General features: G+C 56.1%; 1 protein-coding gene across 4 annotated transcripts in view; it reads right to left on the bottom strand.

Moving 5' to 3' along the window:
* Nucleotides 1-2,353: 2,353 nt before the first annotated feature.
* Nucleotides 2,354-24,717, bottom strand: part of PLXNB1 (plexin B1) — a 31,755-nt gene continuing 9,391 nt past the window's right edge. For all 4 annotated transcript variants that reach the window (XM_064274582.1, XM_064274583.1, XM_064274581.1 and 1 more), the window contains 30 exons: nt 24,435-24,543; nt 24,251-24,359; nt 23,153-23,839; nt 22,830-22,952; nt 22,508-22,630; nt 22,031-22,124; nt 21,771-21,943; nt 21,458-21,609; nt 20,002-20,107; nt 19,672-19,808; nt 19,242-19,418; nt 18,820-18,991; nt 18,392-18,634; nt 17,596-17,772; nt 17,373-17,521; nt 16,585-16,685; nt 16,272-16,489; nt 15,966-16,144; nt 15,732-15,798; nt 15,339-15,485; nt 13,690-13,858; nt 13,341-13,444; nt 13,181-13,265; nt 12,857-13,029; nt 12,515-12,675; nt 12,276-12,423; nt 10,241-10,305; nt 10,043-10,118; nt 8,365-8,439; nt 2,354-7,712 (listed from right to left, as the gene is read on the bottom strand). In XM_064274582.1, coding sequence (XP_064130652.1) covers nt 7,608-7,712; nt 8,365-8,439; nt 10,043-10,118; nt 10,241-10,305; nt 12,276-12,423; nt 12,515-12,675; nt 12,857-13,029; nt 13,181-13,265; nt 13,341-13,444; nt 13,690-13,858; nt 15,339-15,485; nt 15,732-15,798; nt 15,966-16,144; nt 16,272-16,489; nt 16,585-16,685; nt 17,373-17,521; nt 17,596-17,772; nt 18,392-18,634; nt 18,820-18,991; nt 19,242-19,418; nt 19,672-19,808; nt 20,002-20,107; nt 21,458-21,609; nt 21,771-21,943; nt 22,031-22,124; nt 22,508-22,630; nt 22,830-22,952; nt 23,153-23,839; nt 24,251-24,359; nt 24,435-24,543 — 4,604 coding nt within the window. In that variant the 3' untranslated portion in view covers nt 2,354-7,607. The remainder of the gene's footprint in view (nt 7,713-8,364; nt 8,440-10,042; nt 10,119-10,240; nt 10,306-12,275; nt 12,424-12,514; nt 12,676-12,856; nt 13,030-13,180; nt 13,266-13,340; nt 13,445-13,689; nt 13,859-15,338; nt 15,486-15,731; nt 15,799-15,965; nt 16,145-16,271; nt 16,490-16,584; nt 16,686-17,372; nt 17,522-17,595; nt 17,773-18,391; nt 18,635-18,819; nt 18,992-19,241; nt 19,419-19,671; nt 19,809-20,001; nt 20,108-21,457; nt 21,610-21,770; nt 21,944-22,030; nt 22,125-22,507; nt 22,631-22,829; nt 22,953-23,152; nt 23,840-24,250; nt 24,360-24,434; nt 24,544-24,717) is intronic.

Raw genomic sequence — 24,717 nt, 5'->3', positions numbered from 1 at the left:
CATTGTTCAGTACTTTGCCCATAAAATCCTTCACTACTGCAAATCGAAGCCTGAATTTTTTATTCAGTTTTTTCAGCTTGAGAAATGCCGAGCATCTTCTTCCCTTTTGGTTTTCTAACTCCAGGTCTTTGCACATGTACTTTGTCTTCTGGAGCCGCCTTTTGAAATCTTCTATTCAGTTCTTTTATTTCATCATTTCTTCCTTTTGCTTTAATTATTCAACTTTAAAGAGCAAGTTTCAGAGTCTCTTCTGACATTCATTTTGGTCTTTTCTTTCTTTCCTGTCTTTTTAATGACCTCATGCTTTCTACATGTATGATGTCCTTCACGTCATTTCACAACTCGTCTGGTCTTCAGTGATCCATGTTCAATGCATCAAATCTATTCTTGAGACGGTCTCTAAATTCAGGTGAGATATATTCAAGATCATACTTTGGCTCTGGTGGACTTGTTCTAATTTTCTTCAGATTCAGCTTGAACTTGCATATGAGCAATTGATGGCCCCTGCAGTCGGCCCCTGGCTGTGTTCTGACTGATAATATTGAGTTTCCCATCATCTCTTTCCACACACGTAGTTGATTTGATTCCTGTTTATTCCTTCTAGCGAGGTATAGTTGCTGTTTAAGTAGTTGAAAAAAGGTTATTTGGAATGAAGAATTTGTTGGTCTGTCATGCGAACTCCAGCGTTATTTCTATCACCAAGGCCATATTTTCCAGCTACCAATTCTTTGCTTCCAACTTTCTCATTCCAATCGACAGTAATTATCAATGCACCTTGACTGCATGTTTGATTGATTGTATGTTTGATCAATTTCAGACTGCAGATGTTGGTAAAAATCTTCAATTTCTTCATCTTTGGCCTCAGTGGTTGGTGAGTAAATTAGAATAATAGTTGTATTAACCGGTCTTCCTTGTAGGAGTATGGATACAGTCCTATCACTGGCAGCTTTGTATTTCTGGAGAGATCTTGAAATGTTCTTTTTGATGATGAATGCAATGCCATTCCTCTTCAATTTTTCACTCCCAGCATAGTAGACAATATGCTTTTCTGATTCAAAATAGCCAATACCAGTCCATTTCAGCTCACTAATGCCTACGGTATTGTTTATGCATTCCATTTTCATTTTTGACAATTTCATACGTCCCACATTCCTATTATTAATGGGTGTTTGCAGCTATTCTCAGTTTGAGTCGTGCCACATCAGCAAATGAAGGCCCTCGAAGCTTGACTCCATCCACTTCATTAAAGTCGACTCTACTTTGAGGAGGCAGTTCTTCCCCCATAGTCTTTTGAGTGCCTTCCAACCTGAGAGGCTCATCTTCCAGCACCATATCAATGTTTCACTGGTATTCATAAGTTTTCACTGGCTAATTTTTTTCAGAAGTAGACTGCTGGGTCCTTCTTCCTAATCTTAGTCTAGAAGCTGAGCTGAAACCTGTCCACCACGGGTGACCTTGCCCGTGTTTGAATACTGGTGGCATAGCTTCCAGCATCACAGCAACATGCAAGCCCCCACAGTACAACAAGCTGACAGATGCTTCGGGTGGCTTTAACAAACAGAAATTTAGCTTCTGACAGTTTAGGAGGCTAGCAGTCCAAATTCAGGGTGCCATTTCCAGGGGGAAGGCTTTCTCTCTCTGTTGGTTCTGGGGGAGGTCCTTGTCATCAGTTTTCCCCTGGGTCTAGGAGTTTCTCAGCGTAGGGACCCTGGGTCCAAATGATGTGCTCCAATCCTGGCTCTTCTTACTGGATTGTAATGAGGTCCCTTTCCTCTCTGCTCAATTCTCTTTTATACCTCAAAAAAGATTGAAGATACAACCTAATCCTGTAGACTGAGTCCTGCCTTATTAACATAACTGCCTCTAAACCTGCCTCATTAACATCACAGAGGTAAGGATTTATAAGACACAGGATAATCACATCAGATCACAGAATGGTAGACAACCACACAATACTGGGAATCATGGCCTAGCCAAGTTGGTACACATTTTGGGGGGGACACAGTTCAACCCATAGCAGCAGTACTAGATAACTAAGACACTGGGCATGAGAAGAGGAGGCAGAAACCTCTCTGAGGCTGGGGCCACCTTGGAATGGGGCAAGTGGCAGCCCAGGCCAGCCCTGGCTGTTCCTGACCCTTGGATTCACAAACCAGAGTCAGTGATGAAAGGCCCTGTGACATAGTGGGCCTTCCTGCGTGATATGCGTAGGGGCGCTGAGGCCCAGAGGGTACCTGGGACTTCTGGCCCCAGTGTGTGCCCTCTCCATGGGCTCACTCTGCCCTCTGCCTCAGGATAGGCAGGATAAAGTGTGTGCTCTGCTGCTTTGCACCCTCTCCTCTCCTGTCTCCCTTCAGCCTGGCCTCGGCTCCCCAGAGGAGCCATGTCAGGTGCAGGAAGCAGACTGCCTGCCAGTTGCCCCGCTCACCCCTGCCAGGGTCAGGCCTGGCTCCTGGGACATGAAGGGCCAGCTCTTGCTTTGAAGTCTCTCGAAGCCCTGAGGCTTCTCCTGTGACCGCTTTCACAGATACCGCCTCTGAAAAAGTGCCTAAAACCCACATCTTCTAGAAATCCTAGCCTCAGGAAAGAGACAGTATTGCTCCAAGGTGGTCAGTGGCAGGATCCAGCCACAGCCCAGTTCTCAGGCTGAGTCCATGGGGCTTTCCACCAGGACACCCATCTTCAAGAGTCCACAGCCTCTGCCTACTCCCAGTGCCACACAGACACACACAGAGCAACTCACATACACACGTGCACACACACACACACACTAACCCACTCACGCACGCATGCACCAGCTTCCTGGTGAGAGGGGCCCTCTGGGCATGCATGTGGCAGTGACGCACACATTCCTGCTGGTGTGAGAAACACAAATGCACTGGCCCTCGAACCCTGTGCCCTGCCTTGGCTGAATTCTTCTGCCCTGAGATGACACTGTCGACAGGCATGCCTTCCACAGCCTGCAGCTCGGTATCTTCCTTGGGTCCTAATCCCACCCAGCCTGGACAGAAGGCAAGGAGACCAAATCAGTCCTAAGAAACCGGGGTTCAGAAGTTCTTCAGGTGACTGCAGCACCTGCCAAGGAGCACCAGGACGTGGGGTGTGGTGGAAAACAGCTGGGAACTGGGAGGCCAGAAACCAAGTCCTGCTCTGGCAATCACCCCGTGGCCTTGGACGACACGTACCTACTATGTGCCTTATAGGGCAGTAGGGCGTGGTGTTGGATGTGCTGTTAGCCCTCTGGCCCACTCAGCCCCCTTCCACCCTACTCCAGAAGCTGACCCCTGGTCTGCATCAGCCGGGCCCCCTTCCCTCAGGCTTCCATGTGGGCCTGGCCAATGGGAGGTGCTGACAGGAGGCTGGGCACAAGGAGGCAGAGGAGCCAAGGTGCTTATTCCATCAGCATCCTCCCTGCCAAGCTGCAGAGGGGCAGTGGCTGCTGTCTTCCTCCTAAGGCCTTGGTTCGTGAGGGCCCCTCTTTCAGCGACAGCCCCCAGTGGTCCCAATAACTACCCAATCCCAGCCCCTTGAGGCCTAGGGCTGGTAACGACCGTGCTTCACCACCCTTTGTTGGCTTCCTTTATGCCCAGAGCTCTGTAAGGAGTCACCTCGTTAGACTCTCATCTCCTGGGGATGCCATCAGTTTCCTGCCAGAAGCTGGACTAATCCAGCACTTAATGGGCATTTCCTCATTAAATCCTACCAGATGCCAGCTTGAGACGCAAGCCCACAACACAGGTACCCTACCGAGGGCTCCTGCCACATGCCAGGACATCTCTGTCCTTCTCCCCAGAGGCCCAGAGAGGGCCAATCCCAGGTCACACAGCCAGTCAGCACATGAAAAACTGGGGTCCAGGTCTCCTGCCTTCCAGAGCAGGGCTCCTGTCACTCTCTCCCTGGCTTGAGATCGTGGGGAAGACAGGAGACTGGGGATGGAGAAGAAATGAGGAAGGGGGCATGAATCCTGTCCTCACGGTGGCCTCACTCACTGTGGCAACAGGGTGCCCAGGGGCACTGATTCATAGCTTGGGCTTCCAGACTCTTGCAGCAAAATGCTCCAGCCACACAGCTGTCCTGGGCTGCGGGGTAACACCCTTGTCCCCTCCGCCAGCTGAGGGCTGAGAGAGGCTTCCGTAATCACTAATCTAGATAACTGCACTCCCCCTTTGCCCTTCCAACACTTCTGTAACCAATCCCTTTGTATTTAAATGCAATCCCTTTGTATTTAAAGTTCCTCTGTTCAAAACACCTAGAGTGGTTTCTGTTTTCCTGATGGTCACTCACTGTTACCTTATCTCAACTCTCTCCTTAGACGTATTTCAACTCTAAACCCAGAATTAACTTTAGTAACAAGGTAAGATTAGTCAGCCCTAGCTAGCGCTTCTGAATTTGGAATAGGCTGCCCATTGTTCTAACTTTCTAAAGAGCTCCCCACATAGAAACTTCTGCAGCTGATAAATTCCATACTATGACCAGAAGATGGCAACAGGTACCCTCCAACTTCACACTCACCTGTGGCCAGGACACCTGGATGGCCTCTGCTTCACACTCTGACCTGCAGACGGAAGTTCTCTTTATGGCCGCTGGGGCAGCCCACAGATCATTCTGTTTCCTTTCAAGTGTACATATCAACCAGATAACCCAAATAATAGAGCCCCAAATAAATCCCCAGAATCCCAATCATGTAATAAATACCCTTTCAAGCATCATGAGGATAGTTTTGCCTTGGATTTTTGTAAACATTGGGAATTGGATAAACCACCATCCTTATTTAGGACATAACAGTTTTAAAGGGATATCCAGGAAACACCGCCAGTCAGCTAAGCCAGAGGGGTCTGGGTCTGCATTTGTTCTTTAATGTACTGGCCTCAGGGGAGCCTGGGCAGTGGGAGGGGACCTGAAGCACAGCATCAGCAGCCACCAGAGCTGGCCTGGCACAGCTGAAAGCCAGTGGCCAGGAAGATCCAGAGTCCTGCCCATCCCCAAAGACTCAAGTGGTTTTCATCATGATTCTGATATTTATCAGCTCAAATTCAGTGATACATCAATCAGCACATGAGTCTTTCAATGCCAAAAATTAGTAAAAATACAAAATTCCTGCCTCTTCTAACCATTTGGACAATGACCCCAATATTTAAGTTGGTGGGAGTTCTCTTAATACAGCAGATCACTCCATAAACCCCGTAAGGAGTCCCCAGTGAAAACTGGGAGCAAAGTCCCTTCGTACAATAACGTGTTTGTGAAAAACGTAGTAATGAAGGCACACTTCTGTGATCTTGATGAGAAAACAGTAAGAAAAGATTGAGCAAAGTGAATGACAAGTGTCTTACAATGACATCTTAGGCAAGACCCATGTGAACAATCACAAAGTCCTATTAGTGCTGGAATCTCCATTCTGATCCATGGCTTTTAAGTAATGACTTGGAATTTCCTGTCTTATTGTAGAAGGCTTTTTTTCTTTCTAGCTGTTATTATAACAATGTTCTGTGAGGGGTGAGACATGAGAGAGAGCGAATGACTCACGGCTTATGCAGCACTCACTCTCCTGTGTACGTGCCCAGGCGTGCAGGTACGTGGCTCTCTCCCAGAGTCCTCACCTGCCCCCATTACACACCTCCCAGGACCAATGGACCTGAGCCTGGGACAGAGGTACGGGTCTGTCATAGACCCTGTGGTGCTAACCAAGGCTGCCTGTCCTCTGCACCTGCTTGATGTCCACCCTAAGCTGAATTCTCATTGGCCCCACTCCTGAGATAGTCAAGATAGGGGATCAACCCCACGGTTTGGCCAGAGCGGCCAATAGGGAGAATCTGAGCCATTCTGAGTGACTATGCAAACCTTCTGGCTGGGGCCACCCTCTCATCTGAGAGACTGAAGTTCACATGCTCCCAAACTGATGGCACCTGACTGCTCCCCTGTCTCTGTGACACGAATCTGGGTGGGTTCTGACATCAACCAGAATGGGGAAGGAAAGACATTAGAACCAATGCAGAGCAGCAGCTGCAACACCACCTGACATGGACAAGACCAGTGTGGCTCTTGCTGTCGCAGGCACAAGGACTTCGGGGATAAAAAAAAAAAAAAAAATTTCTGTTGTTTAAAGCCACAAGGTGAGGCAGAGGTGACCCCCTGGAATCATATCTGCCTCTGTCTCTTCAAATCCTCAACAAAGATCCCTGAGCAGGAGCTGGGGCCTCTATGTCAGAGGGAGAGGGAGGGTAGGGTCTTAGTTATAGGCAGGGGAAGGAAGTAGAGGGTCAAGGGGGTGGGATTCTGAAGACCTCAGGGCTAAGGGACCCTCAGTGTGCCTGTTTTCAGCAGGCGGGCTTCCTACAGAGGTAGAGGATGGTCTCAGTCAAGGGGACTCCAGCCACACAGGATCCAGCTAGGACAGTCTCAAAGCCCACCTTCAGCTACAAATAATTAAACACACACACACACAAACAAGGTGGCCTTCACGCAGGCAGGCAGCTGTGTTAGGAGGCCCCCACCCCAAGACGCCTTGGTTTAGAAGGCAACCCAGTAACCGGGTAGTCCCTGAAAATGAATGTTCCAGGCTAGAGGGGTTAGGGCAGCCCAGAAACAGGACCACAAAAAAGCACCCGTAAGACCCACTCTGCCTAAAGCCGCCTGTAACGATGCCATCTTTCCCAGTTCCTTGGAAGACAAGTGGAACGCAACTTGCAGAACACTCCAAACTACAGATGAAGCAGGCCCCTCTGAGATGGCAGACCTGTTCACCTTGGGCGGCTGGCCTCCCTACCCTGCCCTAAAGGAACATCTCGCTTCCTTCACAGAAGCTCTGACCCAGGAGGCCCTGCCCAGAGGCTAAGGAGAGTCCAGCCAGCCCTAGGGCCTGGCACAGTACCTGGGGGCCATGAGCCCACACCAGGGTGCAGACACCACCTCCCTCTGGAGCCTGCCAGGCACAGCAGCCACCCTCATACTAGGCGGGGGCTGGGCTAAGCCCATTCACCAAAGCCTGACTCCATGCAGTGTGTTATTCTTTAATGAAGAGCTGGTCAGTGGGCCACCCCTCTCCCCAAGGCACCCTGTAGCAGATGCCCCTCACTGCTGGCTGCCTGTGAGGCAGGGTGGTCCTGAGGCAGCCAGCCCTGCTGAGGCATCAGTTTGTGGCGGCCTAGGAAAGGCGTCCATTTCTCAGGCCTAGGAATGTGGCAGCAGCAACAAGGCCAGAGGCAGCTAATCTCAGGTCAGGGATGATGGAGCAGGGTAGGTGGGGGCTCTCCTCATCCTCTCTGAACCCCGGTGGAACAAAGGCCAGTGTACAGGTGTAGTACAGTCTCCCTTTCTGGCCACTCTCTGGAAGCCCTTGGTCCCCAACTCCCCACAGACAGGCGTCCCATAGGAAGTAGCCCACAGGGCACTGGGCTTGGGGAGCAGGCTGGGTGTCACCCTATGTACCTCAGGGCCTGCAAAATGGGTCCCACAGGGCCCAGGCCAGAGGCACTGGGAGGCTGGGAGCCCACCTTCCACTAACCCTGCTTGTCAGTCACTACAGCATCTAAGAAGGTGGTGTCTCCCCTCATGGCTCCAGACCTGCCTAGGCAGGGCTAAGGCAACAGCGGGCCAGGGCTCATGAAGCCCTACAGATCTGTGACCTTGTTTTCCACAGCGGCTGCAATCTGCTGGAGCCGGTAGCCCAGCTGCATCTTCTGGGCTGTGCCATCCTCCTCCAGGGCCGTGATGATCTGAAATGCAGACACCCACCCAAGTGAGGAGAGCCCTCCTGCCTGTCTGCCGTAGCCTTGAACAGACCTCCTAAGGTGCTATAGCACAGTTGGGGTAGGGGTCCAGAGAAGCTGTGATTCACCTCACTTACTACCTGTGACCTCAGGGCCTCATTGGTGAGAGGAAATCATAATAGCCAAGTTGCCGTGGGTCTTAAGGGAAGTCAGGAAACCCCAGGCAGCCCCTTACTGGCCCCATCATGCCTCCTCCACTCTTGCTCCTAGGCCAGGCTGTGATCCTCCACCGGGACCCCCTCTTTGGCAGCCAAGCAGCCCAGCAGGGCCGGCACCCCAAGAGGTGGCCATGCACAACACACAGCTGACTGCACACCATCACCTCAATCCCCTCCCCTCCACCACACCTACGAGCCCTGCTGAGAAGCTGGCAGGAGCAGTGGGGCAGGTATGAGCCCAGCCAATACCAGGAGCATACCTCATGGATGCACTCCCAAAGTGCCAAGGGGCCCCGCCCTCCCTACTCTGTGTCTGGGGGCGACCCCAAGGCCTCCCAGCCTGGATCACAGGGCCAGACCCCCTCTCACAGCATCCCCTCAGCCTCCCAGGGAATGACCTGAGGTGGGGCCTCCCGATCCCGGCCCACGGTCCTGCCCACCTGGTCGTAGTATTTGTTGATATACTTGTAGAGCTCGTGCAGGGCCACTCGTGCCCCCAGGTCTCCAGAGAAGTTCTAGGGAGGAGGCCAGATGAGAGGTGAGAGGCACAGCCAGCCACCGGAGGAACCCCAGAACCCCAGGGAGGGCGGAGGAGGAGTTCCGGGAAGCGGAGGAAGGGATAGACGCTGCAGTGGGAAGCAGAGCCCCTCTGCAGACCAGGGAGCCCGGCCCAGGGTACGCTCAGCTGGGGACAGGAGAGAGCCACAGGGCCCTTGTTATGAATCGAATTGTGTCCCAAAACGTATGTGTTGGAATCCTAATCCCTCTACCTGTGGATATAATCCCATTTGGGAAGAATGTTTTGTTATGTTAATGAGGCCATATCAATGTATGGTGTGTCTCAGACCTAATGACTTAAACCTAAAGAGCAGATTAGACACAGAGAAACAAACATAAATGGGAAAAACACAGCTGCTACATAGAGATCGCCAAGGAAGGGAGGAAAATTGGGCCTACAGAAACTGAAACAGATCTTCCCCCAGAGACAACAGGGAGCCTCCCCCTAGAGCTGGTGCCCTGAATTCAGACTTGTAGCCTCCTGAACTGTGAGAAAATGACTTTCTGTTCTTTACAGCTACCCACTTGTGGTATTTCTGTTACAGCAGCACTGGGGAGCTGAGACAGGCACCTTGGTCAGGAGAGACCCCAGGTCTGCAGTTTCCTGAGGCTCTTTGGGGCTCCAGTCCCAAACCTTAAAGAAGCCATACCCCCAGCCCCTTCCCACCCACCCAGAGAACTAGGGGGCATGGAATGGGCAAAGTGAGGCGGGCAGAGCTCAGCAGCAGAACCTGCGGTATCCACTGTGGCCCTGCCTCTCTGCCTGCCTCCAGGCTCCAGCTTGGACCCTCTGCCATCCCAGTGTCTACGGAGCCCAGCAGGCCAGATGACGCTCGCAGCAGGCTGTGAGCCCAGTGTGATCCTGCTCTGATCTCACTCCATTCTTTCCTGAGGTCCCTCCCAGGCCCCACAATGGGATGCCTCTGAGCCTCAACCTCCTCATCTGGACAATGGAGTTGGTACCACCTAATCTGTGGAGCTCTCGTGGGGATCAAATGAGATCCTCACAGCACCCCATGAAGGGCTTGACACACAGCAACACTCTCAAATCGTAGCTGCTATGATCATCACGGTGGTGATTAGCGCCATCATCACTTCAGAAAGCTTGTCTATCAAGACCCAGGAGCTTACATTTTTGGGCTGCTTTTTTTTTTAGGAGTAGGTGGGGGCATGTCTAAGACTCTGAGGGGAGCAGACAGTAGGAAGACATGGGTTCCAGACCCACAGTCCTAGAGCTGAATCCCAGTCACCTTTCTGTCTTGGATCTCTCATCCACCCATCCCAAAAAGAGCTGCAGGAATTCAAGCACCTGGCCAAGCCAGGTTAGGTGGCAGCTGCCAGGTTAGGTGACTGCTTGCTCTAAGATATTTGGAGCCCCTGTTCCTTTACAGTGGCAGCTGGAATGTTCTGCACGTATCACAATGGTACGTGTCCTGCCCCGACCAGCTCACAGGGCTACTGAGGGCCCAAGAGCTTCCCTGCAAAGTAGTGATGTGAAGGGGGCAGGGCCCTCATGGCAGAAGGCTTATGCCCAACCCAAGAAGCCAGGGAGAGCCTTACCCGGGACAGCTCAGCCAGGATGGAGTTCATCTCTTGATCACTGGCCGGGATGGCTTGTCTGATGTCTGCATAGTACCTGCCAGAGACCGCAGGGGCTGCAGCAAACAAGGGCACTCCCCAGCCCACCAGTGCCCACCCTTGGGCTTCGGCTGCCACACCCACCAATCCCCACCCACCAATTCCCCTTCTATCCAGTACCTTTCCACCATCTGTTTGTAACGGGGAATGTCCCGAGCATACAGAAGTTTGTTGATGGGGGAGTCCTGGGCGCCAGGAGGAAGGTGGCAAAAGAGGAAACAGGAATGAGAGCCCCTGTTAGGGTAGTTGGCTTCCTTGTGTTCCCAGCACTGAGTTTTAAAACTGAAAGTCCTTGCCCCAGGAACCCCCACCGTCCCAACGCGGCGGGACAGCTGGTCACCCTAGCCCGTTTCCTTCTGCCAAGTCCTCTCCTGCGCTCTCCCTTCCTCCAGTGTCCAGGCTCTGATGTCTTCACCTCAAGCTTCTCCCTGTTAATCTGAGGCCATTTCTCAGCTCTACGTGCCTCCACGTGGATCCTGCATGGAGCCAGCTAGGAGCGGCACATGGTGGGAAAGGTGCAGAGCCATGAGGGGCCCTAATGCTGCTCTTCCATAAGTCTTGTCATTAAGTCCCGTTTAATCATTTTCAAAATGAGAAAACTGACCTAGACAATTATTTAAACTGCCCCAGACCACCTCACTCCCAAATGGCTGAGCTAGAATGTGAGGCAAGTCTCTCAGATGTAGAGCCCACAACTTTTAACACACCCAAGGCACAGCCTCTACCACCAATGTGGTTTGGTTCAAACCCCAGCTCAGCCCCAGCAGCTGTGGCTCTGGGCAGTAAACTTCACTTCTCTCAACCTGCTGTTTCACCCTAAAGCTGCTGGGAGGGTGAAGCAAGACCACGAGGGTGACACCCACCCACCCTCACGTGAACAGGGGCGTGCTTCGTCATCAGTTCTCTGTATGGGGGACCCTTGCCATGCGTGGTTTGGACTATTCCTGAGCTACCCAGGAGCTATTTTCTGTTTTGCTGGAAAGGGAGGCAGTGTGAAGATCAGGCAAAACACTCCACCACCACCTAGCACCCACCCCTGGAGGTGGCCATAGGTCCTGGTGTGGCCCTGGGGTTCTTAGCTCATCAGAGAATGATGATTGCACATGGAACAAAAATGGCTTCCAAAAGACAACACTATGCAGTAAAGCTTTCCATCTTGTTTCCTCACAGAGATCAAGAGACGTATCTATAAAAAGGCCCCAGGCTGGCACTGGCCCAGGGGTCTGAGCTAAGCAGAGCCCCATTGATGGACCTATGATGCCGAGAGGGCCCTGCCCACTGGGCACCTAAGCAGACACTGGTAACCCCACATCTGTCACAGGATTCTCTTGGCTTTGGCTACTGTGACAACACACTCCCACCCTCAGTGCTGCCTGATGGCTCTCTCTGCCTTCCTCCCAGCTTCCCTTCTCAACACATCCCTCCTCACACACGGGCATGCCCTGGACTCTCTTCTCCACCACTCCCACGGAGTCAAACCCACCAGGCAGCTGGGAGCTGCTTTGGGGCGGCAGAGCCACCTCTCTACTTGGAAACCACCTGGTGCCCCACTAATGCCTCAGGCTCACCTCCTCCAAGTCTGAGCTCTCCAAAGCCACAGGCTGGTATTGAATGTGACCCCTCTTCTCCCTCAGACCCTACGTCCAACCTGTCAGCACAACCTACAGATTCCGCCTGCCCTGTACTCTTATAACCAGCTTGAACCTTGTTCCTGCTCGTGCGAGGACAGCTGTAGCTACCTCTTTGGATTTTCAGGCTCTAGTCTGCCCACTGTACGATCACCAGGGTGCTGGGCCTAACTCTCACGTCTGACCAGGCCACTCCACGTTCCCAGCCCTGCAGTGGCTCCCCACTGCCCACAGGGTGAGCCTCACCAAGTCATGGTGGCCTCCACCCACAGCCTGCAGCACTCCAGGCCCTGCCACACCCGGCTGCGCTTGCTGCCCATGTAACTCTGTGAGCTGGCATATGGTGTCCCCAACGCTGCTCATCTCATGACTGAGGCATCACCACCTCCTAGGAAGCCCCCAGAGCAGCCTCTCCTGGGGGTGCCTAGAGTCATTCCAGGGGGTGGCCTTCACCATCCTCCTGGAATCTGTGTGTATATACAGCACTGCCCACGCTGCCCCTCCATGCCCACCCAGAGCATGCTTACCCGGCCCAGCTTGTGGTCGGCCAGGGTGCAGGCATCCATGAAAGTCTGCGCGATGACGAGAAGCACCGCGTCCATGTTGTCAGACGTCTGCACGTCGAACACAAACTGCGGGTTTTTGATTATATTGATCCAGAACCTCAGTGGCAAGCTGCAGGTGGGTCAAGCGCAGCCAGTGAGTGTGGTAGGGGGCAGGGGGTGACTCCCACACAGGCCTCGAGTCTACCCAGCCCCGCCCCCACCTGTTGGTCTTCCAGATGTGGACAGTGTCCTGGTCGGAGATACCGTGCTGCTGGGCCTGCTCATCTAGCAGGTCAAAGAAGTACTTCACAGCAAGCGGCACGGGACGGCTGGTGCTGAGAATCACCTGGAACAGGTCGTCCACGAACTTCTGTAGAGTACCCTGTGCGTAACGGGCCAGGGGAGAGTGGCTGTCAGCAAGGGGACCTCAGCACTAGGCCAGCCTTCTGCCACCTGGTGGCACTCCACCCGTGTGAGCCCCAACCTAACCCCAAGGTCCCCCAGCCCAGACATCACTGCCTGCCCTGGCCCTGCTCCCAGCCCCAACCAGTCTCCCCGCCCACCTTCATGGACAGCAGGCGGGTCAGGTAGATCTCAGGGATGGCCTTGGCTCGCTCTCGCTCCCCGCTCCGAAGGCTGCCCCTCCGAGGCCTGGGTGGTTCCGGTTCGTCACTTGGCTTCACCAGGTGCCAGGGCCGGATGCCCCCCTCATCCACATCCTCTAGCATCGGGGTCCCTGTGCCAGGACCCCACAGCTCATCATCCTCATCAGGCACCACCTTCCCTGGGCCCCCAGTGACCTGCCAACACTCTAGGGGTGGGGGCACCTGGGTGAGGGGATGGGCAAAGCAAGGGTAGAAGACAGTGATGGAGCAGGGGGCACTCACTCTCTCCGGGGACATAATCCTGGTTTTCTCGGAGAACATGTTTGGTGAGGCAGGGGACGAGTGCCACAGTTGCTCCATCCGGGACCTGCTGGCCACAGTTGGTGACCCCTCCACCAGCCCCACCACACCACACCCCTCCTCCAGCTCCCACCTCTCCCACCTTGTAGTGCTGCAAGGTGTTCAGGCGCCTCCACAGTCCCTGGACCTCCGAGGTGACATCCTCGTCAGAAAGAATGAGGTGCCCGGCCACCCCAGACCGCCACTCTGCAATGGCATGATGGGACTTGGTCCAGGGCTTCCAGGACACCCTTCCCACAGTAAGACTGTCTCCTCCTTCACAGGGACACTGGCCTCTCCATCAGGGGGCAGCTCTACCCAGTCTTCCCACCCCACCAGCAGGACCAGGGGCCCCTCACCAGCTGAGAGCTCATCCCTGGAGAGGTGTCCAGAGCCAGCGCCCACCCCAATGGTAGCTCAGGTCCCCAGACTAGCACTCCCCCCACCCTCACCAACATCCAGGGTGCGGGGGTCCGGCCTCTGGGCAAGAGGCACGCCTTTATAAAGCTGCTCCAACATCTTCTCCTTGGCCTGGGAGATGGTGTCACAGTCCAGGACCTTCACAGGCATGCCCTGGGCCTCTCCTGCCCCAGGCCCCACAGCCAACAGCGCATTCAAGGTCTACACAGGACATATGGGAGCCGTCAGGGCCCAGGCCACATGTGGGATGACAAAGACGCATGGCCAGGAACAGGCACAACCCATGAGGAGGCCACGACCTCCTGCCCAGCTCTGACCTCTAAGTGCCAAACAGTCCCTAATTCTTATCTCTTCACCTGCCTACCTTCCTCCAGAGCAGCGACAGTCTCTGCTCTGTGACCCAGCACCTAGCACTGTACCAGTAAATATCTGTGGGGTGAATGGCAGAAAACAATGAGTGATGACGGACCCCTCCCAACTCAGCCTCCAAAGATCCTGTCTCGGCTGGCAGGCTGAGGAAGCTGAGGGGAGTGCATAGAAAGCAAGGATTCCCCCACCCTGACAGAGGAGTAGATTTAGTGGAGACTGAATGGAATTTTCCTGAAGTAACTAAGGAGAAACAACCCCAGAGGGAAATGACAAGCATGTTGGCCACGGTGGCTCCTGAGCCCAGTCTGCCAGCATGGTGGATACACCACTTCCCTGGCCAGATGCTGAGATGGTGGTCTGGCAAACACCCAGGCCCTGGGCACAGCAAGGACTTAGACTGGTCCAGGGCAGAGCCAGCTCCTCCCCAGGTCCTGTGACCACCCTGACTCCATCCCAAGTCTGAGTGCCCTCTGATGTCCTATCCCTAAGCTCTGGCCCTCGAACCTCTATCCTGCTAAGCTAAAGGCCTCTCTCCAGGGACCACAGGTCAGGTTGGCTCTGTCCCCAGACACATATACCAGAAGCTGGGTCAGTCTGCCACCCTGGGGCCTAGGCCCTGCAGCCCTTCTCTGTGGCTGCCCTTCTACCTCCCACACACAAATCTCCACCTCCTGGGCCCTTCCTATAGCCACCAGGATCCCAGGGGATTTCCTGGAGCCAGGACCTCTGTCTCAGCCCCAGGTCTGTCCAGTTCTCGCCAGTCCCTCCTCGGCTTCAGGGACACTGCAGTCAAAGAATGCAGCCCAGCAGCCAAGAGCAACTTGCTTTCGGACCTTGTCTACTACTTATTAACTAGCACTGACTTATTAATTAGCACATGACCTACCAAAAAGCTCTACAAGCCTCAGTTTTGTTCATCTATTAATATATATTTAACAGGGATGCCCTCATGGGGCTTCTGGAAATATTAAATGAAACCAGACGTGCGAAGGCCCGAGTTTGGCCATGTTATGTCTTTCACCAATACCTCAGCCGAAGGGAGCAAGCCAGCCAGGTGTCCTGTCCCCGAGCCCACTCCCTGAGTCCCTGGACCCAGTGACAGACCTTTACCTCCTTCCCCTCCAGCCAAACCCAGAGGGTGACCTTCACCAAGGGCTGGTATCCCTAACCACACACCCACACATCCTCACCTTCATAGACCTCACCAGTGACTGATATTCCAGACCACAAGTCCATGCACGCATGCACGCATGCCCGCATGCACGTATACACGCACACATGCACGCACGCACGCACACACGCACACCCTCACCAGGGGACGGTACTCCACGTCCTCTCTGAGCAGGCGGTTGTCATTCAGGGTGTATTTGGCTTTGCCTGTCACACTGTCCACCGGTCCCTTGTCCACTTGGTGCTTAATTCCTCGGAATAGCATGTAGAGAGGCTCCCCTACTGAGTCCTGGGGGAGTGTCAGGCAGTTAGGGGCCCCCCAGGCAGGTGAAAGGCACAGGACAGAGGTGTACAGGACACACCACACACGGGGGAAGAGGAGAGGACACAGGCTGCTGACAGCTAAGGTGCCTGAGGACACACTGGGTAGGAGTGTCTGACCAGCACAGGTGCACCAGCTTTGTGGGGGCCAAAGGCTTAGCGGTTAGAGTCCTGACCCTCCCTGGGGGGGCCCACCCACCTCCGCCTCCCTCACCCTCACAAAGGTGTAGAGACAGATAGACATCCAGTTGGTGAGTAGCTTCTCCACCACAGTCTCTGTCCTGGGATGACAGGGAACGGGAGGGTCAGGGCCACCAGGCAGGGTTGTGGGGCTCTCTAGTCTGCAGGCCCCAAAGCCCCAGAAGCCCTGCCTCAGCTCCTGGCTCCCACCACCCACAGCCTGCCCAGCCCTGGCACCCACCCCACTGCTTCCCACAGCCACACAGACCTGCGCAGCATCAGCTTGGGGTTCTTGGCCACGTACTGGGCCACTAGATCACTAAGCAGGGTGCGGAGGATGTCAGTGAAGTATTCAAGCTTCCCATGCAGTGCCACTGTGAGCAGGGACGCCACGTAGGCCCGGTCCCGCGCTGAGAAGGTGCGCTGACTCTCCAGTGTGTGGATGAACTGGGCCGGGGACAGGGGACGGGATAGGGGGGCAAATTCAGAAATGGCAGGACAGAAATAGGTGGGGCTGGGAGAGTCCAGGCAGGAGTGAGTTGGGGCCAAGGGTGGGGCCAGAGGGCAAGGGCACCTTGGTGAGGAAGAGCTTGCTGTTGAGCAGGTTAGAGAGCTGCCCTAGCCCTTGTTCCACAGTGGGCCGCCTACTCTCAGGCACACCCAGGTCCCGGTGCAAGGGTGACTCCTGGTGCCCAGGGAAGAAGACCCTCTCAGCGTACACCTTATAGTCGAGGAAGGGGATGCCGCTACCCAGAAGGTCACTGGTGAGATCGGTCATCTCAGTCATGAGGTCTGTCAGAAGAGGCAGGGGTTGGGGCAAGGATTCCATGGGAAGGCAGCTGGCCCAAGCGGCGCCCTGGCAGTGGGGCCTGGCCCCATGGCCTCACCTGTGAACTCCTTCTTGCAGCGGTCTCTCACACTGCTCTCCAGGTTCTCCAGCTGAATCTGCACCTTCTTGTAGTCCCTCAGGGCCTGCTTGCTCTTCCTCCTGCTCAGCACCAAGGAGGTTGACAGAAGGCCAGAGGAGGCCAGAGCCCTTGCTGGCCCACCTAGCCCAGCCCTGCCTAACCCAGCTCCAGCTACAGTCTGACCTATCCACACCCATCCACACACAGCCCAGCCACAGCCTAATCCAGGACAATTTAGCCTGTCCCTAGTGACACAGCGGTTAAGCGCTTAGGTGCTAACTGAAAGGTAGGTGGTTTGAACCCACCATCCACTCCACAGGAAAAAGAGGTGGCAGTCTGCTTCTATAAAGGTTTATACTCTTGGGAACCCTATGGGGCAGCTCTACTCTGTGCTACAGATCACTATGAGTCAGAATTGACTCAAGGCAGTGGGTTTGGTTGGTTTTATCCCAGGCAAGTCACACCCACCCATGCGAGGTCTAACCCAGCACAGTTTAGCACAGGGGTTGGCAAACTACAACCAGGCCAAATCGGGCCCCCTGCCTGTTTTGGTCAATAAAGTTTTGTTGGAACACAGCTGTCATGGCACCACAATGACAGAGTTGTATAGTTGCAACAAAACCACCTGGTCCACAAAGCCTAAAATATTTACTCTCTGGCCCTTTACAGAAAATGTTTGCTGACCCCTGGTCTGGCCTGCCCTTTCCCAATCCAACCACACCCCACTGACTGCCCCAGCCAGCCCAGCTGCTTGTAGCTGCACCAACCTGTACATGAGGACAATAATGAGGACAGCCAGGGCCAGAAGAGAGGTGCCCACTCCCAAGCCCACCTGGGCTGCCACGGGAAAGGCCATGGGGCTCTCGCCATCGTATTGTACACGGCCCAGGGAGAAGCGCAGGTTGCCCATCTGTACCTGCAGGGAGCCAGCTGTGAGCGAGGGCTCACCAAATACCCGAGGCCCAGCCTAGCCGTGGCCTGTCCACTGACCGTGAACTCGGGCAAAGCATCAGGTGCCTCCCGGAAGGCATGGTGCTGGGGCAGAGGCTGCTCTGTGGGAGGTTCGCAGTACAGGTGGTGCCGGGTCAGCGTCTTCACCATGCAAGGACCGTCCCCAATCATGGCCACTACCTCTTCCTTGGACATTGCCAGGTCGAGATTCTCCCCCTGGAACATGGGGTGTCACTGACCACTCAGACCCTCCCCCAAGAGAAGGAGCAGGTGGTCACTCAGATCTTGCCCCCCTACACACACGGGAAAGACGATCCTGGGACCCCTCTCCAGGAGCGGGGCTAATGGCCCCTCAGCACCTCTTCCCCTGGCACAAGGGCTGACAATCAGGGGATGCCCTCCAGGCCCCTCCCCGTGACCGTTCTCTGCCCTTCCCTATCCTTCCTGAGGTCTTAGCTTCTCCATAACTAAAAATCTAGACACCCTTGCTATAAGAGTATCCCCAAAATCGTACCCACCAAAGTCAGAGTCCCTACTCCTTGTCTGATGGCCCACCTAGTACCTGTCAGAACATGAGAGTCATGCTGACAAACGGGTACGGGCCCAGTCACCTACTGTGCTCACACCTTGCAGCAACTCTACTGCATGTGCCGAGCCATTTACACATTATCAGTCAGACAACGTGTGTCACCAGCCCTGCAGCCCTCACTGGACCACCCCCCATGAAAGACAAGGAGCGAGTCCATCTACTGGCCCCTGCCCTACCACGACCCCTAGCAGTGCTGCCCAGCAAGTGAGGGGTGTGGGGCCCACCATGTCCCAGTGGGAGCAGTACCTCCACAGAGAACACGCTCCCAGGCTTGTGCCGGAATGGTGTGGTGGGGTCCTCTGGGTTGAGGGGATGCAGTGTGGGGTCAGCCTCATAGGAGAAAGGCATGGAGTTCAGTGTTGCAAAGTCAAAGACCAGGTTGTCAAGGACAAATTCCACCTGGACCCAGGGGCTCTCGGGCAGGCCCGGGAGGGCAGGCGTGCGGCACGTGATGAGCTGGGACGAGTTCACACGACAGGGCTCCTCAAACTGGTGCGGAGGGAGGGAGGACAGGGGAGGGTCAGCTGAGGGGACGCGAGGCAAGGGAGCCAAGCAGAGCTAGGGAGGGCCTCCTCTGGCACCAGCCATCCATGGCTGTCCACAGGGTGTGGTGTGGGGCAAAGGGTGGGTGGCAGCTAGCCCAGTGCAGGCAGGGGATGCCCAGGGTGTCCTACATGTTGACCACCACAGGAGGCTCCAGGGGGGCACGCTGTCTCCAGGATCATGCGGCGTCTCCGACCAAGCCCCTGGCCAGGCTGCAGTGCTTTTGGAGCCACGGTCACTCGGATTCTTGGTGTCTGCACCACATCCAGATTCTGGCCACGGACCCGTATCTCACGTCCTCCGCTGAAACACAGGCCGGGAGCCACTCGTCATGGCCATGGGACACAGGCAGCTTCCACTCCTCATGGCGTATGTGACCCAGGCTCTAAAGCCCAGCCTGGTCCTGCTGGGGTAGCTCAGCCCTAATCCCAAGCCACATGGGCCCCTCTCCCTACTGGCAGCATCCGATTCCTAACCCCACATAAAGCCCTACAAGCCTCCCTATATGCTGGAGTTGCAACAATTCCCATCACCCCCACCACATGCCATGCACCTGAGGAAGCTCTTGGCGGGGCCGGCAGAGGTGATGTTGGGGTCTGAAGTGTATTGGAACTGGCTATGTTGGAGCCTCCGCTCAGTGGCCCCGAACCACACCGCCACAGGGAGGGTGGCAGGCGCAGGGTGTGGGCTGGTCTCACAGCGCAGCTGCTCTGACTGCTGCTCCGGCAGCCTGGGGAGGAAGATGGGAGTGGAAGGGCTGGCCAGGCATCACTGGAAGGGGCGCAGGAAGGGGAAGGGGAAGATTCAGAACATGGGATCCAGGACCCACTCAAGCCTCAGCTCACTCCCCAGCCTCAGGGGGTCTGGCTGCTGTCAGAGGGAGCCCCCTTGGCCCTTTCCCCCTTTCTTGGCCCTTTCCTCTTTTCTGCCTCCCCATGCCACTGGAGCATATGGATTTTTCCAGGATGAGCAGCAGCTCTCACAGGTGACACAGCTGGTCTCCAACCACTACACGGATGTCCTCCAGGTGACCGGTCAGAAGCTTGGAGCCATGCAGGGTGAGGCAGGTGCCCCCGGCTCTGGGGCCACGGGCTGGGAAGATGGAGTACACCTCTGGATTCTGTGAGGAGGGGGACAGAGAGAGGCAGAAAGGTATCAGCCCACAAACCGCAAGGCAGGGGGAGCCTGAGGCAGAGAAGAGGGCCCTGGGGTGGAGGGGAAGAACTGCCCTATGAAGCAAAATCTGATGGGCCAGGAGGAGCCACCAGAGGGGGTGGCCCCTTGGAAGTGGGGGTGGCTCGGCAGCCAGGCACCTGGTAGGCAAAGTAGTGCTCGGAGACACCATGTCCTCTTCCTGGCACCTCCACGGTTGCAGGGCCTTTCACCTCCTCCCCACTGAGCCCCGTGATGCAGACAAGGCTGTGGGGACATGGTAGGCTGGGGGCCCAGGCTATACCTAGGGCCCCCCAACTGTCCTGGCTGCCCCCTCCCTGCCCCGCAAGGCCAGGCAGTCTCCTCCCTCTTCCCCGACGAGGCTGCTGGATTTGAAGGGAATTCCTTATGGTAGGCTTTCGCATCTGAAGATTCCTACTTGTGATTTCAATCAGCCAACTGCAACCCCCCAGGCCCCCAACAAGCAGGAATTTATCTCTTTGTTGTGGAGCAAATTTATAAGGTAGCCCTGTCAGGCTGGTCGTGAGGGTGAACTGCTGAGCTGAGTGGGCCTGGCCAGCCTCCCGCACCCTTCACCATCACCGTGTGCCAGCAACACCCACAATGTGGTAGAAACATTATTTCCTATGGAAAAAAAGTCCCTGAGAGATCTAGTTAGACCTGGGGACTAACGTGAAGGGAAAGTAAACTCTCTACAAAAATGATGATTCTCAGCCAGAAAACAGAAGTTTGGAGCAAATTAATTTCCAGAATGTTAGGCCTGCGGGGGCTCAACTCTGATATTGCCACAGTCCCTGCAAACGCTCCAGGAAAATTGAATGCATGATGTGTGAACTACTCAGAAGAGGCTTCAGCCAGAGTATGCTTTAATCGTTTTATAAAGTACTTCACAAATTTTACTTAAGTTTATGTTTCTGGAATCATTAACAGCCTAGACAATCACCTGAGGTTTTCAGTCAAAACACATCTGGGGGAAAAACTACATGCTCTAACAAAGTGGCTCCTTGCTAAAAAATACAGATTCTATGGCTTATTAAATCCAGATCTCTGATTGGGGTCTAAGGACTTGCTCTGGGTTGGTTATAGACAGGCGCTCCAGCTAACCCTGAGATTCAGCCTGGTTTGGGACCTGCCGTGAGCAGCAGGGTCCCCGGGACTGGACAGAGGAGCAAGATACTCAGCAAGTGTGCCACACATCCACCCTCCTGTGGGGCTCAGCTCAGGGGAGCGCTTGGGGAAGAATGGTCAGCTGGCAGGGAGACCAGCCCCTGAGCACAGCTATCTGAGGGCTCAGACCTGTTACCATGACTATATCAATGGTCACTCTGAAAGCCAGGTAAGGACACCCACACAGAGCCAGAAGGCAGAGCCACCTGTCAGCCCTGGGCAGCAACCCTGCCCCAGGTAGGTCCAGGGATGAACCAACCCCCTGCCCCAGTAGCCCAGGCCAGGAACTTGCAGGTAGGTGCTCCAAGGTCTCAGTGGCAATCTCAAGCACTGAGGCATTGTCACCAGAGCCAAGGAAAAGGGGAGGGGGAGGGCAGATGGGTAGTCCTGAGCAGGGTATGCCTCCTCTGTTGGGTTCTGCCAGCTCACCTGCTGGAGACCTCATATTCCTGGACGTCCACAGCACAGGGCACACCAGCCACCCTGACCGTGTCCTGCACATCCTGCACATGCTGGCCCAGGTTGGAGCCCCTGATGGTGACACGGGTGCCTCCATCCACAGGCCCAGTCAGTGGCTCCACCTGTTCCAGGACAAGGACTGCTCACCTCTATCCACCTGTCGACCCCTGGAGGCCTGGAGAGGCGGCTCCAGCCTCCCACCCTTGGGCCCTCTGCACTCACAGCACCCTTCCTCCCTCCAAGAGCAGCAGTGAGGGAGGGAAGTACCCACGCTTCAACACACCGAGTGGATGAGGGGTGCAGGGCACTGGGTAGCCACAGCCTCAGCCTCGCCACAGGCCTCCTGGGCCACACATCGTGGACGCTCTCCCTCGCACCACACACAGCCATACTGGGGCATGGCAGTTTGGCAGCGGCTGCAGTCCCCGTGTCCCACAAAGCAGTCATAGAGCACGACTGGCGATGGCAGAGATGAGTGTGAGAGGCAGGCATGGAAGAGCCCTGCTGCCTCCTGCCAGCCCCAGCAGCCCCCAGGGGGCTCACCGTGCAGCCCATCGGCACTGTCTATACGCAGGTGGCCGGCCCGGCGCAGAAACAGCTCCACACGGAGCTCTGGCTGTAGAGCCTCATAACTGAGCTAGAGAGATGGTGGTGGGGAAAGACTGCCATCAGAGCCTGGGGCTGGGGGAGGTACCAGGCTGGGCTGAGGAGAGGAAGCGGTACTCAGAGAAAGGACTGAAATGACTAGTTGTGGGGACACAGGGTCAGAGGTCAGAGCAGAGGTACAGGGCCCTCCTGGGTCACAGGGTGACAGGCAGAGCTGGGGTGCAGGAAATTATATGGGCAAAGGGTGCAGTGACCCCATGGGGTCTTGGGGTCGGAGGTTAGAGCTGGAGCATGAGGCCCTTTGAGGACGCAGGGTCAGAGCTTGGGCCAGGATAAGCGTGGTGCAGCCAGCTGAGGTTGGTGGCCAGCCTATGGCCAGTGCCCCCTTGCCACACCGGCACTCGTGGTCTGCACCTGGTACTGTTGGCACGTGACATGACACCGAGTATCTGGAGGTGGCTCACACTCCACCCGGGCTGCAAGCACCACCTCACGGCCCTCCAGCTCCATCACACACTCAGTGTCTCCAGGGCTATCCTGGGGGCAGAGGACACAGCTGTTGGGGCAGCTTCAGTAAGTCCAGTAAACCCCCAGGTTCCCCAGCCACACCCCTGGGCTGATGCCCTGCCCTCTTCCTGCTTCCAGGAGACCCGCCCCCCCCCCGCCCCAGGGTTGATGTACAGTTTGTGAACAGCCACAGAGGCCTCAAGGACACCTGCCAGCAGGACATACTCACCTGGAAGAGGCGCAGGTTCCTGCCTAGCAGGTGGACCTGGCGCTCCACGAGGACCGGCATCAGCATGGAGCCCTGGACGCTCTCCACACAGGGGCAGGCACTCGCACCCCAGCCCACCTCTTCCTGCGGGCCCAAGAGCAATGTGGTCCATGGACCCCACCCCGCCCCTCAGTCCTCTCCAGGCTGGGCCCCAGGGTGAGGCGGCATGGGGCAGCAGACCCCACCCTGCCCTCAGTCCTGCCAACACAGAATTGCCAGGCAAGCAAGGGGCTGCATCTTCCCTTTGACCCTCCCTGGAGGCCCCTTCCTGGGCTTGGCCTCACCAGCTCCCAGAGCCCGGGGGTGTCGTACTGGTAGTCGAGGCTGGACAGGAGGATGAGGGGGGCAGGAGGGCCCTCGTGCTCAGCCGAGTCTCCATCACCTGAGAGGAGGGTGGAAGTGGAGAAGGCGGGCGTGTCACCTCCCGTCCACTCGTCCGCCTCCGGCAGCTCGCCGCCTTCTCTCGTTAGCCAGTCCAGAGCCGGCCTCGTGGAGCTCACGGCCCCTGGGAAAGTGGTGGCAGGAGCAGTGCCATGGGGCTGGTCCAAGGGTATCACAGAAGGGGGGTTCTCAGGGCCAGGGTCTGCAGGGACAGGGGGCAGTGCTGCTGCATCTGAAGGTGGTGGGTGGGGGGCCAGGAGATCCTCAGGTGTGGCCGTGGGTCCGAAGACAGTGGGGATGGACACAGCGGTACCAGGTCTGTTGTGGGGGCCTAGAGGGGAGGGCTCCTCACGGAAAGGCAACTCTGTGGGGGTGGGGGCAGGTATGGGGCCAGGGCCTGTCCCTGGCCCCCAGGGGCTAAGTAGGGAGGGCCTGGCCCCAGGTGGGGTATCTGAAGTTGTGGCCAGGGAGGGAGCCCCAGGTTCCATGGGAAGGGTGTCAGGAGCAGGGGTGACTGCGGTTTTGGGGGTTGTGGGTGGGAAGGGGGTGGGCACATCTCCTGCAGAAGGAGCTGGAGAAAGAAGCGGGCTCTGAAGGGGAGGCAGAGAGAGACAGAATGGGCCACTCAGCAGGCAGGCACAGGAGCAGGTGGCAGGTAGGCAAAGGGTGTGTTAAGAGAAAAGGAGACCAAGGAAAAGAGAAACAAAAACAGCCCGTTAATTCTCCAAAGGAGAAAGGGGGAGGGCAGGCTCCGGGGTGCCTGTGCTGAGCGGGGCCCAAGGCCTAGACCTCCCTGCCTCTCAGCTACAAACGTCCTCTCCCAAAACAGGCAGGACGTATTGGCAGCCGCTTGCCAATGAGTCCGTCACACATACAGCAGCTCAGGTGCCCAGACAGACTCTCACATGGGTAGGCAGGTACACAAACCCCGGGTCGGCAGAGATACCTTCACACGGGGGACCCCACGCCCCCTGTGGAGCCCAGCCTGGGGTCATGCTCACCTGTTGGCTCACCACCATGGGCCCAGCATCGCACAAGGCCTTGTGTGTGCACAGGTGCTGCCAGACACACCAGTTACACCCCCAGCGGCTGCTCACGCAGGCCTGGCACCTGCAAGAGCACAGCCATGGGGCAGGGGTTGCCACAGGGTAGCCCAGGGGCTGGGGGTCAGGGTGAGGAACTCACTGTGCAGACAGGCGGAGCTCGGTGACTGCCACACAGTCATAGAAGGAGAGGGAGGCTTGGGCGATCACAACAGTGCCAAACCTGAGTTCCACACTCACAGAGACGTGGTCTACAAAGGGGCAGGGGGCCGGGCTGAGGAATGGGGAGGGGTGCTCAGACCCACAACCAACACCCCACAATCACACAGACAGCAATCAGCACTCAACATGGGGAGGGTTGGGGGGACACAGCCCACAGGGCACAGACAGGGGACTTCAGAGGGCTGGGATTAGCAGGAACTCAG

Source organism: Loxodonta africana, chromosome 22 (assembly GCF_030014295.1).
Source record: "Loxodonta africana isolate mLoxAfr1 chromosome 22, mLoxAfr1.hap2, whole genome shotgun sequence".
In the NCBI taxonomy this organism is placed as follows: Eukaryota; Metazoa; Chordata; class Mammalia; order Proboscidea; family Elephantidae; genus Loxodonta; species Loxodonta africana.
Note: the sequence above shows the minus strand (reverse complement) of the source record. Positions and strands in the feature narration are given on the sequence as shown.